Below are 23,049 nucleotides of genomic sequence, written 5' to 3'. Positions count from 1 at the left end.
TATTTGGATTAAATCAAAATAACAATCATTAGGTTAGGCTAAAAGGAAAAGAAAACGGATGTGATGTTAGATATGTCCACTAAATTATTACCAGGAGTGAAAAGTCACAACCTACATGCACTTTCATTATGGTACTTCTACATTGTAGCACAGGCCTACATAGTAACTGTACTGATCAATCAACATCAAACATAGGAATCATTCACATGTCAGAATGTACTTTTTTGACCAGTGCATCTGTGGCATTGGTACCAGTTGCTCCTGTGCCCCAAATAAACATTTGTCAGACATGAGAATCATTCACAGAGATATCAAAACCGACTCTCTTTTGACCAGTGCAGTTGTGGTGTTGGTAGCAAGTTGCAACTCTACCCCACAGAAACTTTTCCACCCCTCCACCCAAGAGGTTTGCTGTGAATATAATCGAGTGCATCAAGGCAGCTGGCCGAGAGCACAACAATGTTTGAAAACCAATCCACTCAAAAAAATGTATTACTCCAATCGGAGCTGCAATCCCCAGCTCCAACGCAAGATGGCGTCGCCGTTGGGTTTTATCCTCGACAATCCAGGGTTTGTCATCTGCAGGTTGCTGTAAATCCACCACTTTTCAACAGTGTGTTTATGTCAATAGCAGATGCAGAGTCAGTCCATACTTTAGAGGACGAAAAACCTCTTTATTGAGCAAAAGAGTGTTTATTAAAAAAAAGTGTTTTTGTACACTATATGAACAAAAGTTTGTGGACACCTCTCGCTCTCGCTGTGGATAAGTGTGTCTTCCAAAAACTGTAAAAACATATGGCTGGGAAAGTCAGATGTCTTATGTCTTAATACGTTTGTCCATGTAGTGTATGTATGAACTAGGTATGTATTACTTTGAGAGACATATATATATATATATATATATATATATATATATATATATATATATACACACACACACACACACACACACACACACACAGAACAATTTATAAACAATTGAACAATTCTGAAATAATGTCATCTTCACTGCTCAACAGTTGGAGTTTTTGTCCTGTCTATACCATGCTACCAGAACACCTTTTCCACAAAATAACTAAGGCATTTCCAAAAAAAAACAAAACATTTGTTCATTTGTTTGATTTTCCAGAATTGTTCAAATGTTTATAAATTGTTCTCTACCTTTGATCACCAGTGTGTATATACACTGTATATATATATATATATATATATATATATATATATATATATATATATATATATATATATATATATAAATTTATATATAACTTTTGGGACACCCTGTATTTTGAAAATTCATTATAATTAATTTTTTAATTATAAAAACAAGGAAGTTATTTATGTAGCCCTGGGGGATATATTCTGGTATGTGTATACACACACACACACACACACACACACACACACACACACACACACACACACACACACACAGCATGTGTACGCCAGAATGACACTTTCTACCATTTTTATTCAGTCCTTATTAGGATATAAGAAGAAAAATCATGTTCTTTCATAATGTACAAAATCACAGCTTTCTTTTGTTATAAGACAAAAAAGATTGCAACATTTGGTTAGTGATGTACGTCTAACTTCCAGATTCAAAAACAGTTGTTTAAATTTGAAAGTTCTTAAAACTCCATTAAATGAGTATAAGGTCCATTTGTATCCAGGTTCAGGACTTGTCTGTTTCCATAAGTCCCGTGTTTGACTTCAGTGCCAGCCTCAGAACACTTGGAGGAGGAACTCAGCTCCTTTTCACACTGAGAGAAAAAACTGTCATAGAGCTTCTGGCCATCCTCTTTACCAATGTTGTTGTGGTACTGCATGCACTTCCCCTTGGCTTTGCCTCCCAGTGTTGCTTGAGGTACTATGAGGATGCTGCCAGGCAGATCAACAACTGAGGTGTATTTCCCAGATTCAGTCTCACACAGCTTTACATTGAGGAGGGTGTTCACTGGAAAGAAAAATGCAGCCTAGATTAGTCAGATACATTTGATTTACAGCCTTCTTGCCAATTTAGGTGCGCTATATAATTGCACAATACCCATTTTGGGGATCATATCTTCAGTTGCACCTTTGAAGAAGCAAATGTAGATGACCATTCCACGGTTTATCTGTGCAAATATACAACAGCTAAATCAGTTCGGACAAGAAACTGCATTTGCGGTTCGGTTCTGTCAAAAAAGTGTTCATTTCGATTGTTTTCATCGACTGTATGATCTGAAACTTCTGAACCTTATATATGTATACTAAAATGGCCAAAGGTTTGTGGACACCATCAAACCCATGAATGCTTTTTTTTTTTTTTTTTTTTTTAGATCTGGAGAACTGGTCCAATTCATCCTAATTCATAGGGCAATTGTAACACTGCAGGATAATAACTGATGTGCATCAAGTTGGAAAAATCTGGTAATGGTTTTAATGGTTAACAGCTGCAGGGTTGGAATGTTTTTAGCTTTATGGAAACCTTTACGATTTCTGTGGTGGTTTTTTTTTACTAATTCTAAAACCCAATTCAGCTGCAGTGTTAAACATTATATTTCTTTTAATAAGAGAGGGAGACATGTAAAGATAGACACATCACCTCAACCCATTCTGCTGCAGAGTCCTCGTCTGCAGGCTTCACCTGAAGTTTCGCGTGTAAACACTGCTGAAGAAGCACTCGCGCTTTTACCGAAGCTCCGTTCGCCATCGCCCTGACATTAAAACTGCATCAATGAAGAACAAGAACAATTGCCATTCAAAATAGAGATTAAAATAGACCCTGGATTATAGAAAGAGGACACAATTATCTAGAACAACCTACGAAGTATTAATGACTTCCGCATTGCGTCATCAAAATGCGCCGTTGCGTCTTCGAGTGAAGCTGCGTGCTTACTTTTTTTCTGTAAAAGGTTTGATCTTGCAAAGATAAGAGAAAAGGTGTAAAAATGGCGATGAGATTCTGAAGGGGTTATATTTTGTACAAATTAAAATGCTTGTGTATCAAAGCTACAGAAACCTTTTCCAGGCGTTAAAGCAGAACCCTGTGTCCCCTGGTACTGTGTTGTGGTCATGTAGAAGTCACGTTAAACAGCTCTGCAAACATGATGCTCGTTCCAAGGTAAGTGAATTGCTTGTGTGCAAGCTGTAGTCAGTGTGTGCATGTGTTATAACCCATGCACTGACTCTAACGTAGATAGAAGGTCAAATCGACAAAGATTGAGAGAGGAAAAACTTGTGATTAGCAAAGCTGACATGCACTGAGATTGCTTAGTTCTTCCCCTTTTTCTTACACAACCCATAAAGAATGCATCCTTTATCCTCAATTCTTCAGCAACGACACTCAGCTTCCTATGATGGAGCAGGTTTTAACAACTAATCCAACATAACTTTATCACATTCACAAACCAGGTCTATTAAAAAAGATAAAAATCAAATCAAAAAGTTTTGACAGGACGAGGTCCAGGACGGGACATTATACAGGACATCTTCAGTGCACGATCAAACCATTGCACATAACAGTGAATACATCATAGGACAATAAGTATGCATGAGCATTATTTTAAAATGACAGTTTGCTGGTACTGTTATTCTCTTGTATGTAGAACAGTGGTGGACGAAATACACAAACCTTATACTTGAGATAAAGTAGAGATAAAGTGTAAAATAGTTAAGGGTAAAATAATTCTTTCAGTGAATGTGCTTCCTTTAAACCTTCACTTGTGTAAAAGTACAAACGTATTTGCTTCAAATGTACTTAAGTATCCAAAGTATTATGATTTATTATGCCTCTAATGTTCCTATTTTCATTTTTGTCACAATTCTCTTCCTCAATCAACTCAGTTTATGTTAAAAGACTCTGCTACTCTTAACACACCAACGTATTAATGATGGATTGATATTAATGAGTCGAACTCTGATTGGTATCTTTTAAAATTATCATGAGTCCAAAACCTTATTTTTAACTATTTAAAATAAATTGCCCAAATAAGGCCAAGAGTGTTGTGGAAATTTAGAGTCAGGAGTTTCTTCCATCATTTCTTTCTCTCAAAATGTTCTGCTTGCTGTTGAACTGATGCTAAACTGTATGTTGGTCCAAGTTGATACCACCAAGCTGCGATCAAGTCAAGTTCAAAACAGTGCGTACGCTCCACCCTGATTGGTGGCTTTTTATTACCTGATTGGTGATTTTTATCCATTTATTAATTAAAAGGATCAACTGATTTTGTAAAATGTAGTTGAGTAAAAATGTGATATTTGACTTTGAAATGTAGTGAAGTTAAAGTCTCCCCAAATGGAAATACTTCAGTAAAGTACAAATATGCGAAAAGCTACTTAAGTACAGTAACGAATCGCATTTACTTCGTTACTGTCCACCACTGCTGTAGGCGAAGCTCTTTTTCTTCTTCTTTCGGCTGCTCCCATTAGGGGTCACCACAGTGGATCATCCGTCTCCATACCCCCCTGTCCTCTACATCTGCCTCTTTCCACCCAACTACCTGCATGTCTTCCCCACCACATCCATAAACCTCCTCCTTGGTCTTCCTCTTTCCCCCCCTTTCTGGTGGCTCCATCCTCAGCATTCTCCTACAGATATACCCCATGTCCCTCCTCTGCACATGTCCAAACCATCTCAATCTCGCCTCCCCACCTTGTTGCCAAAACGTTCTACATGCGCTGTCCCTCTAATAAACTCATTTTTAATTCTGTCCATTCTCGTCAATCCCAACAAAAACCTCAACATCTTCAGCTCTGCCACCTCCAGCTTCACCTCCTGCCTTTTACTCAATGCCACTGTCTCTAATCCATATAACATCACCATAGTAGCTAAAAAGTGAAAAAGGACAATTTAGGAATCTAAAAGCACCACAAATTAAAATTCAGTTGCAGCGTTCAACAGTAAATTTGTTTTCCCTCCCACATAGAAGCAAAAATTTAATTCAGTATTTTATTCATTACTTCCGGTCATTAAACTTTAACAACAGCCTCTAACACTAGTTTTGATTGAAATGTCATTCAAGCTTGGCTCAGTCAGAGCAGCTGATAAAACATATGCTGGTCATGCCGGTGGCTTTTTTTCCAGTGTGTCAGCTGTTATTTACCAATTTCCTTAAATAGTTGCGATTTGTTTATTTCCTTACTGTTACAAGTGATATGTGATTAGGATTTAGTGACAGTAGGTCAATATTGTTTTATCTAATTGTCAAGTTCAGTCTGTTTTTCCTGCAACGGCTGTCACACTAAGATATATTTAGTTAATTTTCTGATATTATATGCATTTTGGTCATTTTTATTACAAACAGAAATGTATTGGACTTATGCAGTACCAGGTGTCTCAGAAATATTCACAAATCAATTCACATGTAGGTTTAAGTTCGAAGCTTTTAATCTGCTTTTTTAAATTTCTTTTACCAGCTATGAAGAATGTTTTGTGTGGTACTATTTTGAGATGTTACTGGGAGATGAAAAATGGAAACCCCTCTTCTAATGTATTTAAATGTTCTTTTGTGTTTAAATCCACATAAAACGTTCATGGCAGTATTTTTGGTTCCTCAATGGTGTTGTCTGGCCAACATTTTCTTATGTATATAATATATTTATTATTAGTATATACAATAGTTAATAATACATTAGTACAGATAAGTGCACTGAATGCAAACCTGATTCAAGTATATAGATGAACAAATCTGAGGTAAAAACTTTTACTTTTGAAGGTTATGTCATCTTTTGCCAAGGTTTGTAGTCTTGCTGAACCGTATTTATGTAAACACATGAACTGATGTGTCTAGTCGACCTTTTCATATGTAGCGATTGTGCGCTGACCCCAGTTTCTAACATCACTGTGCTCTGTGCATTAAATGCATTAAAAAAAGGATATTTAAATCATCTTTTAGCTATCACACAGTGTTATGATAGGACATATAACTTGGGACAAATAACATTTAATTGATCATTTTGCTACCATTTCTGCTTGGACATTAAAAGTATTAAAATTAGTATGTAATTTATATATTAACAAATGTCACTTATATAATTACATTTTCCTTTTGCCCCAAACTTTGCACATATGGTAATGGAAAATGTACATTTACATTCGGAAATACATTGCCATTTTAAATATCGCATCGCTATTTTTGCAAATGACATTTTAAATGAAATTTTGCTCCCTCCATGCGGCCATACTTTCTTGTTCAACCTTTTAAAAATTCGCAAAATATCCTGCTCAAATCAATTACTATTGAAGGGCACCGTAGGTGTTGGCAGATATTTCGCTTTTGATAAGTAATAAAGGATGACCGTGATCCTTAAACCTGACTTATTTTGTGTACGTCCAGTTTCTCATGCTTCCTGTAGAATTCACATATAAAATCCATGTATAATATTTTATCAGCATTAATCAGTTATGCATATCTAAATAAGTAACAGCGTTTCTGGTTGACACCAGTTTGTTTTATTCGAATAAAAAAAAAGGTTCTTTCTAGTGCACAACTGAGCAGCTGTGATTCAGCTGTTGTACCTGACCGAGAGAGTCTATGTATGTTGCATTGCATCCGTTGAGTTGTTCTAGATGTTGTCTGTAGTTGATTTGCTTTAATGAAGCTCCTGGTAACGCAATTGGACATTTTGTCCAAGTTTTTTATGACTACAGAAGGAAATTATATAGAATTGTGCAGTCCGGTGTCACCCAGGTTTTGATGGATTCCCTTTTAAGCCTAGGTTTCTCCCTCATATTGTCTCAGAGAGTCATATTATCTCTGGCAACCCCTTTATAGGGATAACGGTCTCCAGAATAAAATGTAGATCCTAAATCTGTGTATTTGTGTACTAATGTAAATTAAATGACTCTACAGTATTATTGCTTTAACTAAACATATTCTGACTGGTGACTCTTCACTTTAGAGTTCATCTGCTGGTGAGAGACAGCAGGAGAGGCAGAGGGCTCACATGGCACGTGGCCTTCCAAAGCAAAAGCCCATAGCGGGTGTTAAAGAGGTCATCGTTGTTGCTTCAGGGAAAGGAGGAGTTGGCAAATCTACCACAGCAGGTACCCATGGCCTTTCTTTCTTGGCACTTACTTGCACATCAGAACTTTGAAGTAACACATGAACAATGTTTTTGAAGGCTATGCATTTTTTCCGTTGTTTCATTCTGACTCAAAGTGTAAATCAAATTCAAAATGTCAAAGGACATGTAGCATTGTCTCTGCACCAAGCGTAACCAGTTATTACCTTCAGGAAATGTAAACAATTCACAAAAACTACTGATACCTTTTTTCACACTGTTTGCTGAGTCACTAAAAGTATGCCACTACCACAGATTTATGAGCGCCTGCAAAGAACATGCAAAAATTACCATCATTTTCACTGTTTTTGTCTTGAGAATTTTCATGTGGCTATGGATGTTTATCTTAAGTAATGTGGTCCTGTAAAATGTTCAGACTTTGATGTAGTATACAAAAAAAAGTGTGCTTCTTGACAGATCTGCTTCATAATAATAGATCTGAAATTCAGCAATGAAAGAGCAAGAGACAAATATCACATTTAGCAAATACAACACATTCTATATTGAGGCGCTTTATTTGTTTTAGAATGAACACAGAGTGCAGAATGAACAGAATGTTGTAATATAGAGTGGCTTGGTTTCAAATGATGCTTGATGAAATGTTGGAGCTGAAACATTTAACCTTTTGAATTGTTGTCTTGCTGCAAATTACATGGTTTCTAAAGTCAGATTGTTTAGCTGCAGTGCATCCAGAAAGTATTCACAGCGCTTCACTTATTTTATGTTACAGCCTTATTCCAAAATGGAATGAATTAATTTTTTCCCTGGAAAAAATAAATAAAAAATACCCATAATGGCAACGTGAAAGAAGTGTGAAAACTAATTAAAAAATTAAATCTTATGTACATAAGTATTTACAGTCTTTGCTCAATACTTGGTTGAAGCACCTTTGGCACCAGTTACAGCCTCAAGCATTTTTGAGTATGATGCTACAAACTTCTATTTTTTGGCAGTTTCACCCTTTCTTTTTTGCAGAACCTCAGGTTGGATGGGGGTGTCGGTGCACAGCCATTTTCAGATCTCTCCAGAGATGTTCTTTAGGTTCAAGTCTGGGCTGTGGCTGGGCCACTCAAGGACATTCACAGAATTGTTCTTTAGCCACTTCTTTATCATCTTGGCTGTGTGCTTAGGGTTGTTGTCCTGTTGGAAGATGAACCGTCGTCCCAGACTGAGGTCCAGATCTCTCTGAAGCAGGTTTTTTTTTAAGGATGACTCTGTATATTGCTGCAATCATCTTTCCTCATTTGTGACTAGTCTCCCAGTTCCTGCCATTGAAAAACATCCCCACAGCATGATGCTGCCACCACCATGCTTCACTGTAGGAATTATATTGATGAGCGGTGCCTGGTCTCCTACAGAAATTATGCTTGGCATTCAGGCCAAAAAGTTCAATCTTTGTTTCTCATGGTCTGAGAGACCTTTAGGTGCCTTTTGGCAAATTCCATGTGGGCTGCCATGTGCCTTATACTGAGGAGTGGCTTCTGTCTGGCCATGCTACCGTACAGGTTGTTTTTCTGGAAGGTTCTCCTCTCTTCACAGAGAAATGCTGGAGCTCTTTCAGAGTGACCATCGGGTTCTTGGTCACCTTCCTGATTAAGGCCCTTCTTTCCCGATCACTCAGTTTGGCTGGGCGGTCCGCTCTAGGAAAAGTCCTGGTGGCTCCAAACTTCTTCCATTTACGGATGATGGAGGCCACTGTGTTTATTGGGACCTTCAATGCTGCAGAAACGTTTCTGTAACCTTCCCCAGATCTGTGCCACAAGACAAGACAATATAAACAATTCCTCGGACTTCATGGCTTGGTTTGTGCTCTGACATGTTAACTTTTGTATTTCATGTCCAATCAACTGAATACACCACAGGTGTACTCCATTCAAGTTAAATGCACCTGACCTCAACTGTGTCATAGCAAAGGCTGTTACTTCTTGTGTACATATGATTTTTTTTCTTTTTTAATTCTAATAAATTTGCAAAGATTTTAAACAAACTTCTTCCATGTTGTCACTACGGGGTATTGTTTTGTAGAATTGTGTGGAAAATAATAAATTTAAAGTGCTGTGAATACTTTCACTGTACCAAGAAATACTCTGTTACATTAAAAAAAAAAAAAAAAATCATAATCAATGCAAAAACAATGTTAATTTATGATTATATAAACTGAACTAAATAAAAATGGCTGCAACAAGGATTTGAATATTGTAAAAACAATGTACTACAGGTTCATTATATCTTAAAAGAAACTCGTTCAAAGATTTAGTTAAAAACAGAGCTCCAAAGTCGGCTAAAATGTTCCTCAGCTGTTTTTATAGGCAGCATAGATAGAAAAACCATGTGGCCGGTGTGTCTTAAAAGTTCTGAAGATCTCTTTTTTGTATGTTTTTTTTTTTACTAGATTGGGAGTTTTAAAACAGTGTGATTGCATTACAATGCAAAATAAATAGAAAGTTAACCACAATGTCAATCACACATTTCCACGATTCATGATGGACTCACGATGCATCAGGAGCATTACATTACTTTATTAAATATTATTGCAGTAACATGTGACAGAATTCATGTACTTGATCCGATAATGGCTCCATGACCTTTTAGGTCAGATGAAACTTGTCAGCCACTTTTTTTGAAGTGAAACTGTTTTGTTTCGATCATCTTTTCTCTTTTTATTTATTTTTTTTTTTTACAGTAAATCTTGCTCTTGGACTAATGGCTAACGATCAGGTAATGTACACCACCCAGCATCATCCATAATAAAATAGCATGAAAATAATACTGAAAGAATTAACCGACTATTTCTGTGTGTATTTTTGTTCTTTTAGAGTAAGGCAGTGGGTCTTTTAGATGCTGATGTTTATGGCCCCTCAGTCCCAAAGCTGATGAACCTTAGAGGAAACCCAGAATTAACAGACAGTAGGTGATATTAGGTGAAAACACGTGCCCCTTAAAATATATGCTCGCTGACCACTTTATTAGGTACACGTAATTACTTAATGAAAAGCTTCATCTGTCTAGTATGGTGTTAAGCAGGTGTTTGTATACATTTACATATGAAAATGTCTTTTCATTACATTTTTTAGACAACTTAATGAGACCTCTTGTGAATTTTGGGATCCCTTGGTAAGTGTATTACCAGTCATATTAAATTAATTACTGTCGAACACAAGCCATTCTCATTTCATATCTGCTCTCCCTTCTTCAGTATGTCTATGGGATTTCTGGTTGAAGATACAGCACCCATTGTCTGGAGGGGTCTGATGGTCATGTCCGCCATTGAGAAGCTCCTTAGGCAGGTGTGGTCAGAATGAGTCAGCTTCATGTGTATTATTTAATAATACAGAAATTTGTTCTAAAATCAGAATGCTTATTTAATATAACCGTTGTTCAGAACTTTTCGGTGATTTTAGTTTTTTTATCATGTCTTCAGGTAGACTGGGGCTTTTTGGATTACTTAGTGATTGACATGCCACCTGGAACAGGGGATGTACAGCTTTCCGTCACACAGAACATCCCGATAGCAGGTAAATACAACTAGAAAGTGTTTTATACTCATCGTTTTAGTGTGATTGTCCCAGAAAACCTTATGGAAGTTGCAGTTGATGAATTCTGTAAAAAAAAAAAAAAAAGGAAGTTTTTACAGGAAGTCTGTAGAAAATGTTGAAATGTTACCACGTGTATGGTTGTCTTAACCACCACGTAAATATTGTAAGTTCCTAAAAAAATTATGCAAAATAAAAACATTTGACTTGTCTCAAACCTTTGGACCCCACTGTATATTAACCTCTGTTCAAAATAAAATGTCTGTGAGGCTAAAGTAAGAAGTTGCTTATATATACTTTAGAATGCATGGTAGGTCAAACTGCACAATCGTCGAAATTGCGACAAAATTTCTTAAACTCTACAGGCCTTAGTTAGCATGTACTGTAAAATGTGAAAGTTCATGACAGTACATTTAGAAGAAAATGAACAAGTAGGGTTTATTTGGAAGGGATACCAGGAGAACACTGGCTAAGGTTTGCAAGACTTCCAAAGCAACGTCCATTAATCAAATGAGACCAACGTGGAAACGTTTTGTCTGTAATGCACAGCTCCTGTTGGAGGGGTGATGATTCGGGTTTGTTTTGCAGACACAGGATCTGGGCAACATTCAGTCATGGAGTCCACTATGAACTCCTCTAAGTATTCTAAAGTCAAATTTGAGGCCATCTGTCCGACAGCTAAAGCATGACCGAAACTGGTTTATGCAACAGTACAGTGATCCCAAGCACACAAATCTACAACAGAATGGCTGAAGATAATCAAGGTTTTGCAATGGCAAAGTGGCAGTGAAATGCTGTGGCAGGACCTTGAGAAAGCTGTGTACAAACACGAACAATGAACTGAAGTAAAGCTGTAAACAAGAGTGGGACAAAATTCAACCACAACGATGTGACACTAGTTCAAGTCTATTTCTATAGCACTTTTCACAATGGACATTGTCTCAAAGCAGCTTTACAGAACTTAAGAATGAAAGTGAATTATGTGTATTTATCTCTGGTGAGCAGCCTGGGCGACCGTCACTAGTCACTAATAGTCATAGAGATCACGATAACGTCAAGCCATTGTTCCTTAATGTGGTTCTACAAGCTATTGAATATTAAGGTGTACTTAGTTTTAAACACGTTTTTAATTTTGTGTGTGATATAAATAATTACATGGTGTAGCATGTCATTTGTTGTTCTTCTGAGGCTCTTTGTACCTTATCTATATTTATTCACATTGAATTTATTCACATGTGTATGTATGACTGGGGAGGGTGGCGGGGGATTGACCTCACTATGATTTCTGACCGACTTAAAACCTGACACAGGATACATTTGCACGGTAAGAACAGGAATGCAGTAAAAGTTCAAAGTCTACATTCTGCCGTCCCGTTATTTTATAGCGGCCAAAAGATCTTCGTTAGTGCGTCTCTCGAAGAATTTTGATCGTATGTACGCTTCGTATTTCAGGTGCCGTGATCGTGTCCACTCCCCAGGACATCGCGCTGTTAGACGCACGCAGAGGTGCTGAGATGTTCCGTAAGGTTAACGTGCCGGTGAGACTCTTAACAGCCTCTGTTATGCATGTGCAGTAACCGAAAACATCCCTGGCAGGAGTCTATGAATTCCAGATGTTCTTCAGGAGAAAGCAATCAGTGTGTTATGGGAAGAAGGAGCTACGACTGAGGGAAACCTCAAAATCCTAATAACTAAGCAAACAACTGACTAAAGTGAACCAGTAACTAGTTGTTCCTAACAAAATGTATTGTTTTAATATGAAAAACATGAGGTATGAATGCACTTAATGACAGGTGATCAGGGAGGGAAGAGATGGTTGAAAGTATAGATACAACAGCGCTCCAAATACTTCACACAAGCGTTCGGTTTCATCGTATACGACTGATAGAGTAGGAATGCTGACCGTGGCATAAAGAGCGATTGCAACAATACCATTTCTAAATCTTTTGGCATGGCACAGCAAACATTTATCTAAAAATCACTAGGGTCTTATAAAGTACATTGTGCGCTTTAAGCAATATAATGTGAAGAACAGTCTCCTTCCTGTGCTGTGGTGAGATTTACGCTGCTTGTCTGTGGCAGAACAGTATCTTTTAGATATTAAAACAAATACATATGGCACAGGAAGCATATCCATATGATTCGGCAGTGCTGGGTAAAGCGTTCTTTCTTTCCACATTTGGCTGCATGACGTATTATTGCAAACGCATCATACAGTCACTTACTGACTTTTAAGTTTTCCTCATGCATGTGCACAACATGTCTGTGGTTTTCCAAGGCTTCACAGATCCACAGTTGTAATCATAACTAGCATTTTGTAGGTTCATTTCCATAAATTGACTCGATTTTTTGGGACATTGCTAATCAGTGGAACTGATAAATAAACATTGTTTAATTTGGTACATTCTTACACAAGAGTGAAGTCAATATATTCTAAATTGAAGATAATAGATATCTATATTTATTTGTTTTTTGTAGGTGCTGGGTCTCGTTCAAAACATGAGTGTTTTCCAGTGTCCTCAATGCAACCACCAGACACACATCTTTGGCACAGATGGAGTGAAAGAATTAGCACGTACCCTTGGAGTAGAGGTTCTTGGTAAGATCATGATTGATAAAATGACAAATTATTATTCAAATAATGAATAATGAATGTAGTAGTACATACATACCTGGGCTAGAAATAGTCCCAGAATAATATGATATGAAACTTTAAATGGTCAACGAATGAATGGTCAGGAAATGAGAAAGAATGAACGAATGAACTCCATGCTGTGCTGCCATTCGCCCATTCAAATGTGTTTAAAATGCTTTTACCTATTAGGGGGAGATGCAGGACACTCGGGAAAGAATAATTAGAAAGTTGTGTCTATAGTCTATTTGTACACAAAGGTAAGATAATAATAATAATTCAAGTATTTGATAAGATAAGATATACCTTTATTCGTCCCACTGTGGGAAAATTTCTCTGTCACAGCAGCAAAGACAAAGAAATGTGCAAATATATAAAAGAATAGAGACATAATACAGTATATACACAACAAAATGTATGAAAACCAAAAGAAAAAAAAAGAGACCACAAGTAGTTACACCATCAATGTAAATGTAAAATTGTAAAATTCACCATAACCATGGTTTAGCCTTTTTGTCTACTAGAATTGGTGACAGTCAGATTATTGCTCTGGAAGACGGAAGAAAGGCTTCCCACAATTGAAAAAGTTGTTCTCTAAAGAGGAACAAGACAATGTTATTTTTCAAAAAGACAATGCTCCAGCCCACACGGCAAAGACCACCAAACAGTGGTTTGAGAACATGTACATTAGAGTCCAGATGGGAACCATTTAGTCTTAAACTCAAACTAACATTTTTCAACGACAGTTTGAAACCATCAGCTTTGAATGGAACAGCAATTCCATTGAAACACTGAGCACAGGTTTACCTACAAAGCTTGAACATTTTTTAAAAATCAAGGAGAAAAGCTATCCCTCACTTGATTATTGGTTTAGTTTTTGCTCATTTCCTGACCACTGATTAGTTAAAATCAGGTCATAAGTCGAGAAGAATGACTCTATGATGCGTTCCGACGCACACATAAAGAGGCTATTAAAAAAATGATTTTTACATAGTACAAATTAAGTAAATATATAAAATTATTAAAATATTTTTATTTTAATAATATTTTATTTATTTACTTTATTTAAACTATGTAAAAAAATTTATATACAATTTTTTTATTATTATTTATTTGTATTTATTTTTTTCCTTTTTTTTTCGCCAACAATAACTGTCGAATCACCGAAATGTCGTAAGTCGAGTGGTCGTGGGTCGGGGTCTGGCTGTATATGTCAAAATAAATGATTGTGAATAACTGCTTAATGAATTAAGACATCTTGTTTATTTAGGCTGTTTTTTTTTTTTATATATATTGTGTGTTTCTGCAGTTCTACATGTATTTGTTTCATATTCATTGTTATTTTTTGTTATTTTTTGTTTATTCCCCTCCTCCATAATTCTTGGGGTGTTTTCACACTAAAATCCAGGTTTGATACAATGTAAAATTGTGAGTTCAGTTGATTTAATGCATGACTGTGGGAGTAGATCATTTACACACCAGCTGAACAGAGACCTGTTCCAGATTTAAAAGCAATTCATCAAATGTACACACTCAGAATGCAGAGAATTATGGCTCCAGGACAAAAAAAAAAAAGAAACGAAAGAATAAAATGTGAAAACACGCCTTAATTTATTAGCTCATGTAGAGTGAATGTGGAAAGTAAAAGGTGTGCAGTGCAGATTGTAAGAAACTAAATTATTTTTTAGAATGTGTTGGACTTGTGTGAGATCATCATTCATGTGTTTGGTCTGCGTCCACTACAGGTGACATTCCACTTCATCTGAACATCAGAGAGACCTCAGACATGGGTCGGCCTGTGGTTGTGTCCTCACCCCAAAGTCCTGAGGTGAATGTGATTAAATTATACATGTTAAACCTGTTTCTTTTTATATATAAATACCATCTAAATAGAGGATAGTATTTGAGAACACTTTCAAATGCCTAATATACATCATCATGTAAGAAGACACACAGTGTACAAATATCTGTAACACTGTACGGCCAAAAGTATGTGGACATCTCACCATCACTTCTATGAATAGCCACAAATTTGGAACCACACAATTGCCTTTACTTGCTTTGGGTGTGCAAGATTTGGTTTTAAAAACATGGTTTACAAAGGTTGGAACAGAAGAACTCAGTGCCCTGAACTCACCCCATTGTACACCTTTGTGTAAGGTAAACTGGAATGCCAGTATCACCCTACATTCATGGCATTTGGCAGACGCCCTTATCCAGTGCCACTTACATTTATCTTATTTATACAACTGAGCAGCTATGGGGGTTAAGGGTCTTGTTCAGGTGCCCAGGATTGGCAGCTTGGTGCTGTGATTTAAAAATCTTTAAAAAATCTAGTGGAAAGTCTAGTGGAGTTTATCAGAACGGAAAAGGGGAAATAAGCTGGACTGGGATGTTCAACAATCACATATGGGTATGATGGTCAGTTGTCCACAGACTTCTCACAATATGGTGGATATATATATTATGAATAATTATCGATTTATTTTTACTTTCAGAATCGTTCTGAGTAGTAAAACATATATCATTTGAGTTAGATCAGATCCAGGTCTGGTGAAATTGGAAATTAGTATCAGGGTATCCGTTTTCTTTATGACCTTTTATTTAGAACACATGTAATATGCTTATGTATATTTGATACGCTTTCAATCGATTGGCCGATGAACCTCATTTACGGTCACATATTGTTTCTGTTCGATTCTTTGCAGGCCGAAGCATACAGAAGAGTCGCCACAGCAGTGGTGCGTCGCCTCACAGAGGAGTCCAGCAGAATGTCTGAATAACTCTGATATACTTATCTATTTATTAGTCATCAGTACTGAGAATTTTCAATCAATATTTTACTGATGAGCACAGTTCATATTTAACAAGCCTTACTGTACAATTTATGAGATTTCTTTGTTTGTTTGTTTATTTTGGAAAGGTTCACATTGGGTAATATTCTGCAGAATTTCATGAATCCATTAAAAAATATTTGTCAGTTAGCTTCTTCTTAGTCCAGTAGGAGGGAAAGGTCTTAAAATAAATTTAGATAATTGCACAAAGCAGACACATTAAGCAGTGCAATACAGTGAATGAGATAAAAAAAAAAAGGTGTATTTTAAGATCACATGATTTACTGGTCCTTACACAATCATTAGGTAACTTCTGTAAGTTTGTGGACACCGGACCATGCACACCATTATGTGCTTGTTATACATTAGTATACAGGGATTGATCCGCTGGTTATATCTCTAGATTTGCGGAGCATGACTGGGCATCTGATGTCAGGTAAGGAGGCCTGGGGGTTCAGTTTTCTTTCCAGTTTTTTCCAAAGGTGCTCAGTGGAGTTTTGTTCAAGGCTCTTTTCCGAACACTTTTCCACTCGGACCGTAGCAAAATATTAGTCTCTTAGTTTTAGTGAAGGGAATTCATAATAATACCTCATACAAGTACTATATACGCAATTGGGTGGTTCTAATTTTGTGGTAACAGTTTGAAGAAGAACCACAAATGGGTGTGTCAGTCTGGTGTCCACATATGTTTTCGCCACACTGTGTTAAGGCATTGGCCCTGATAGCACCAGCTGAGAAACTCATGAGTTGCCACTGTGAGAATGGTCTGGGGTTTTTGTACAAATCCATCAGCAATTACTTTCACAATCACAATCGACGTATTTTCAGGTTATTTGTATTATACTAAGAAATAAAGTAAATTGACTGTTGCAGCATTGACGGAAAATAATTGAACTCTTTTGTGTAATCCAGTTCACCGTTTTCGCAGTGGAAGCAATTTCAGTGGTGTGAATGTTCTGATATGGATCGAGGATAGGATTTGACTGGAAAGTGAAGTCAAATGAATAGAGGGATAGAAAAGAAAAAAAAAAACATGCCGACTTCCTGCACGGCTTTCTGGCTGCTGTGACTCAGCTTGTTCACTCCCTCTAATGACCAACCAGGCAGACTGTGATTCACCAGGTCAAATGAGTTTGCTTTCTTCTTTCTCATACATCAGTGTTGCTGGTAGAACAGCCTTGAAGTTGCAACTAATGACTTTTTATCTTTACAATGATATTAAGTATTGCTGATATCTGTTTTGTGGAGTTTACTTTGCAGGGAATGTTGTGACCTTCGTAAACCTAATGAATGTCGGGGATTGTTAAGATGTTAAGGTTATGCCGAGGCGTTCATGTTGTTTATTTACCCAGAGGGCATCTGTCTAACAGGAGGAGAGCCGATAGGTGGACTTGGACCAGTCAGTGTAGATTTCAGTAAAGAGAGTTAAAATAATGTTCGTTACATATTGGATTAATGAAATCCTTTAAAAGGATCAAATTATAATATGAGGGTGAAATGGGGCTCGAATTGCGCAAACACTTGCATTCATTGACCTAAAAATGACAACAATCATATAATGCACTGATATTTGAGTGCTTATATTAAGCAAAAGGCTCATATTTGGTCTAGCAGTATGTTTAAAAAAAGCACCCACTTCTTACTTTCCTGTACTTTGGAGGATCGGAAATGCTACAAAGCATATTAATTTAAAACTATGTAATTTGTAATTCAAATGAACTTTTGTTAGGGCTTCTAAAAGTGGTTGCCTCCAGGGGCCTCATTGACGGTTTTAGAATAATTCAAAACGCCACCTTTATGACATGTTTTAGCAACTAAATTCCACTATTCTGTTAATAGATTCATTATTTAAATGTATACCAGAGAATGTTGGTATTCAGTCAAGCTTTTTGTCAAGGAATGTTTGTAGAATTAGTAATAGGCCTCTTTGTTTTGAGCCATCGAGACTTGAATTTAACCTATTTACCTGAACTGACCTGTCCGACAGGCTAACAACAGCAGGAGGCTCACACCATTCCCATCAGTATTCCCATCATCCTGTTTACCAGCAACTAAACATAGTCAAGTTACTCTACATACAGAAACCCAACAGTGTCCTCTATAATCTTATAAAAGTTGCTGTGATAAAATATATATTTTTTTACATCAGTATAGAATGTATATACAATAAGTTTATTTTCCATCTGCTATTGGAAAGGATTAAAATAACATACCTGAGTCAACTACTCAGATATACATCACTGCCATGTGGTGCTGCCCTGAATCTCACACCTTGGACATTTAGGCCTACAGTATATCAACGTATCTTTTCTTTTCTTAAAAAAAAAAAAAAACGCTTCAAAATACCTACGTTGTCCTTTAACATTTTAATGATAATTTATTTAACAGGCTCCTCATAAAGGGACAGCCAACTTAGTTTAAAGTGCATCTTCGTATGGTCATTCAAACTTCCTGTCTTTTCTAACATGATTGGTTGATATCTTCCTCAGGATCTCTATTAATGCATCACTGTCTTTCATACAGTCATGGTTTCAAGTAGAAGTTGAAGGAACCTGTTTGTTTTTTTACCATGAGTGCAGTATAGTATATTTTGAGCTCCTTTAAACTTGTGCTATTAAGTGACCTTTTTTCAGGATGCTGTTGTATATATTAGCACACATTTTACCTAACCATTGGATGGTGATATGTCTTCCAACGGGATTGAAAAGTCGCAATATCCATAAATACATACATACATACATTAAAAGCTTATTTTTAACAGTAAAATTAAAGCAACTGCTGTGGCTTTATACGTGTAATATCATTCTCATTGTAGTATAATCCATCATTCATTCCCAATATTACTATAGGAATATACTGTATTACTATTATTGGACATCGAGACTCAATGTAATATGTAGTTAAGGATCTGTTTGGTGCAAATAATTGCTGTAGGCGTAAGTATATGATATCTAACATAATGTATGCACAATGAAATGTATTTGGCAGGCCTATAAGCTAATAAAGAGAACAACTTAAAACTTTTCAAGTTATGTTCCTTCACAGTTTCAGGGTTTTGAAACGTGACATGACTCAGCTAAAGAGTGCTTAGTAAAGTAAGGACAGCTTATAATTGATAGAGTTCCTGCTTCTAGAGGCTGTTGGAAGGGGGGATCAATAATTACATCAGGGGGCTAGGTTGCACAAGACAGGGCAGAGGGTGATTATGTTAAATGAATTAGAAGCAATGTGATAAAGAGCTGTAGCATATTTTCTGTTTCTCTATATATTAAAAAAAATCATAAAGCACAGGTCAGGATAGACACATGAGCCACAAATGAGTCATTTTGTTTTATGGCAAAGTCAATATGGCAATCCGTGTGCGATACACTAAACCTGTGTACACAGTTTTACTCCCAGAAAGATCATGGAAGTAATAATATAACTACAATTTCAAGGTGCTCTTTATATTTTTTAAATAGGTTCTAACACTGCTCACAAACTAAGAAACCTGGATCTCCTGGTTTGTCAAAATAAAACAAATAGTTTCCACATGTATTATATAGCAGAGCAAGGGTGAATAGTGACTGCTGGGGCCATGCTGTTTAGGATATGCTAACAACATAAATTCGAATGAATGTTTAGTGGCAAATTTCGAATGCGCTAGGCCATGCCTTACACTGCATTACTCTGAATCAACCAACTAATATTTGTCTTTCTGAATTCCTTTCAACTTGAATCAGGCTTTGTTTTGTTTCAGCTGCTCTCTGCTCAGCTGAACTGCGCACATGCACGAAAAAAAGAAAAAAAAAACCTCGCCATTGTTATGAAAGCCACTTCCTGCATACCGAAAGGCAAAATAGATCCATCAGGAGAATTGTAAGAAGCTGTAAATTTCAGCCGGACTGTTCTCTTTCGAAACAGATGGACATCCACGCTCTCTCTCTCTCAAAAAAAGAAGAAGTCTGACAATGGTGTAGCAGAACTTTGTACTTCTGAACCCTGTAGTGAAATTTCATGCACATCGCGAAAGACCTGAATATGTGTCAGACAGGATGGATGATGTCACATTCGACGTCTGAATCCGCACTGTATGGTATTAGTGTTTTACCTTTTACATCATATTTTCTATAATCGTAGACGTTTCGGGACGTAGTTGTCGTCTCCCCATCCCTGGCCCCATGGTAGTGCAGCTGTAGTAGTGCTGCCTAGAATAAATAGCAACAGCTGGTTCCAATTGCCCTGCATGATCAGGAACTGGAGGGAGAGATGTAAGCATGCATGGGGGGTAGGTGGGTTTAGAGGCTATTCTACCCCCGCCCCTTTCCCAACCATAATATACAATGCACTCTGACTGCGGCTTTCCATTAGGCCAACTAAAGCAGTCACAGACTGCTCCAGATTTTATTGGAACTTAAGGTAAATCGAGCAAAAAAAAATCTCCCTGACGCTCCATGTCCAGAAAGATGACCTCAGGTACATAATTGCCAATTTTGAAGGTCAGAAAATTGCTGAGCTATGCGCTCTTAGGAATAATTATACTGGTCTGGCAGAAAGAAGAGGTTGCCCGGTATCACATTCCACTACAGCTGACCATGAATCAGCATCGAGTAGAGAAAAAAAAGTCGGTCCAGGATATTTGGCTGTAGGGGAAGATAAATAAGTCATAGTGATTGTGAGTGGAGATTTGAAACAGGCAGCTTTTAAAAGAAGCCCAAACAAGTACAGGTTTGTTAGAGATGGGTCGAGCACCACATAATTGACACTGAATCTATGAAATAATGTTACATGCATGTTAGCAAGATGACTCAAAAGCTGTTCAAGTTTATTGAAGTGGGTGGGAGTGACATATCATGTTTTGTCATGTCATGGCCAAATTGTTGTACTTATCAACTCCATGCACAGGGAATTTTTCTGAAGTAGCATGTCTGACTCAGCTCAGAAACTCATAACAAAGGTTTTAAGAACTGTACGGTTCTACCATATGCATATGTTTTTCAACTGCTCTCATGAAGTGTATTCACTCACACATAAGGCCACATTATTAATTATCCAGGGTGATTTATATGTGCTTGTTGAACATCCCATTCCAAATTAAGTCTCCTCTTTACTGTCATAATACCCTCATTAAAGCTTTTCACTAGATCCTGAAGTGTGGCTTTCAGGATATTTACTCATTCAAGAGATGTTCTGATTTATCCCAAAGGTGTTCTATGAGGATGAGGTCAGGGCACTATGCAGTCCACTCGAGTTCTTCCGCTCCAAACCTGGGCAAACCATGTCTTTACGGAGCTCGCTTTTTCAAGAGAAATGTTCATGCTTTAGCATACAAAGACATCCTATACAACTGTTTGCTTACAGCTCCTTGTTTGGGGAAGTTCCACATATGGGTGTGATAGTCAGGTGTTCACAAACCTCATATGCCATATATGATCTATAGTTTATGCTTTCCATCTCATACAACAGACAGGTTTGATGTTTCCAGTAAAGGAATGCATTAGGAAAGTAGTCTCTTTTCAACAAACATCATCATATTTTTTCAGTTTCCAAAATAAGTAAAAAAAAACACATAGTAGTCTATAAATGATTGTGCTTGTGCACTGCAAAGACAATAAGCATGCTTTTTTTTTGCTGACAGCGAAGCACTTTCAGTGCAGTATAATGGCAAAGGGAAACCCCAGATCTTGTATATTGCTCTAAGGCTGATGATAAGAGGTTGAATGAGGCGTGTGACTGTTTGATAGTCTACACATTATGCATCACACAATTTTACACACTAGAGGCTATTTATATTCTTTGTTTGCTATGATGTTCAAAGTCTCTTAGACCACTGCATAATTCTCACATTTGCACACATATTGTTCAGTGTAACTCTATTCTGCTGAACTGCATTCTAAATGATTAGATTTTTTATAGTACTTTTTTACTATATTACTTTTTTTCTATATTCCTTACTTCCTTCTGAACTTTATTATTACTTTATTTTACTTTTTTATGTTTCCATTTGCTTATTCTGACATCCTGTGTGCTCTGTTTTGCACTAAATTCCAAGTTCCACCGCACATATACTGTATTCCATAGTACATATCATAATTTTTATTGTACACGTTGTCATATTATATTCTAGTGCAATTATCTTTTGTTTACTTTTACATTTTCTTATTGCTGCTGGTCTCTGAGAGCTACCAAACTAATTTAGTTGTATCACTACAATGACAAAGTTTCTAAAGGTCTAAATAAGCATTTTACTGTGTGTCATACGATGTGAGACGTGACAAATAACAGTTTTATTTGGAATAAATAGGTTGTGTAGTTATAAAGTGATATTTGTATTGTGATAATATACAATGTGCTATTTTTTTACTTAAATCGTTTTAAATAATTATTTAAATGAATGGTTGCAAGATGCAAGTACTCTCTACACTCCTCAATGTGTCTAAAAGTAACTTAGAACTTAGAATTGTAACATGTGAAACTGAAATGAGACTGATGGCAATTTGCCAAACAATAACCGTTGGGGAGTAAAAAAGGAAATGGGCCAGTTGAAACCTGTACACAGGGGTGGATTGTGTAAACAGGACCAGGGATTGGCAGTATTTATTATACATGTATTTCAAATATAAGCTAGGATTTTTTAATTTGTATTTGATAGGATTTATAAAAAATGGCTTCATATTTTGTCAAAATACTTTAGAGTTTTGTATTTTTAAAATACTGTAAAATACTTTGTAAGAAGTCTACATGATGACATAAAAATGCGGCCTCTGATTGGTGCCTACTCAGCAGTTTGCCCAGACTTGTTATGAAAATTGATCCATATGGGAGAAGGTGGTGAAGATAAAAAAAAATGTGCAGGCTGCCAGCAAATAAGTGTCAAATGACTCATAAATAAATATTTGTTTGCCGAATATTGTTCCAGAATTCATGATTTTGCATACAACTGCATGAATGACTGCCTGACACATAATATATTATTATATTTATGATTAACAATCAAATGATTCATTAGTATAGAAACTAGTTG

General features: G+C 36.6%; 2 protein-coding genes across 3 annotated transcripts; one reads left to right on the top strand and one right to left on the bottom strand.

Annotated features, from left to right (window-relative positions):
- Positions 1–1,451: 1,451 nt before the first annotated feature.
- On the bottom strand, positions 1,452–2,907 carry LOC124390151 (D-aminoacyl-tRNA deacylase 2-like). The gene is made up of 4 exons (XM_046855905.1): positions 2,810–2,907; positions 2,588–2,711; positions 2,048–2,117; positions 1,452–1,957 (listed from the first exon to the last, which is right to left on the bottom strand). Exons 2-4 carry the CDS (start codon positions 2,693–2,695, stop codon positions 1,632–1,634), a joined length of 504 nt encoding a protein of 167 aa, XP_046711861.1. The 5' UTR covers positions 2,696–2,711; positions 2,810–2,907; the 3' UTR covers positions 1,452–1,631.
- nubpl (nucleotide binding protein-like) lies at positions 2,845–16,062 on the top strand. 2 transcript variants are annotated; one of them, XM_046855903.1, is made up of 11 exons: positions 2,845–3,106; positions 6,886–7,030; positions 9,731–9,765; positions 9,864–9,954; positions 10,122–10,161; positions 10,244–10,334; positions 10,469–10,562; positions 12,033–12,118; positions 13,059–13,179; positions 14,958–15,040; positions 15,921–16,062. In XM_046855903.1, the coding sequence occupies exons 1-11, from the start codon at positions 2,978–2,980 to the stop codon at positions 15,993–15,995; spliced, it is 990 nt and encodes a 329-aa protein (XP_046711859.1). In that variant the 5' UTR covers positions 2,845–2,977; the 3' UTR covers positions 15,996–16,062. The 2 variants fall into 2 exon arrangements, with proteins under 2 accessions (XP_046711859.1, XP_046711860.1); XM_046855904.1 differs by lacking the exons at positions 2,845–3,106; positions 6,886–7,030 and having other exon boundaries at positions 9,729–9,765; positions 9,864–9,968.
- Positions 16,063–23,049: the final 6,987 nt, after the last annotated feature.

Source organism: Silurus meridionalis, chromosome 8, assembly GCF_014805685.1.
Source record: "Silurus meridionalis isolate SWU-2019-XX chromosome 8, ASM1480568v1, whole genome shotgun sequence".
Lineage (NCBI taxonomy): Eukaryota > Metazoa > Chordata > Actinopteri > Siluriformes > Siluridae > Silurus > Silurus meridionalis.
The sequence above is the reverse complement of the archived record's forward strand: the minus strand, read 5'-3'. Positions and strand labels throughout refer to the sequence as shown.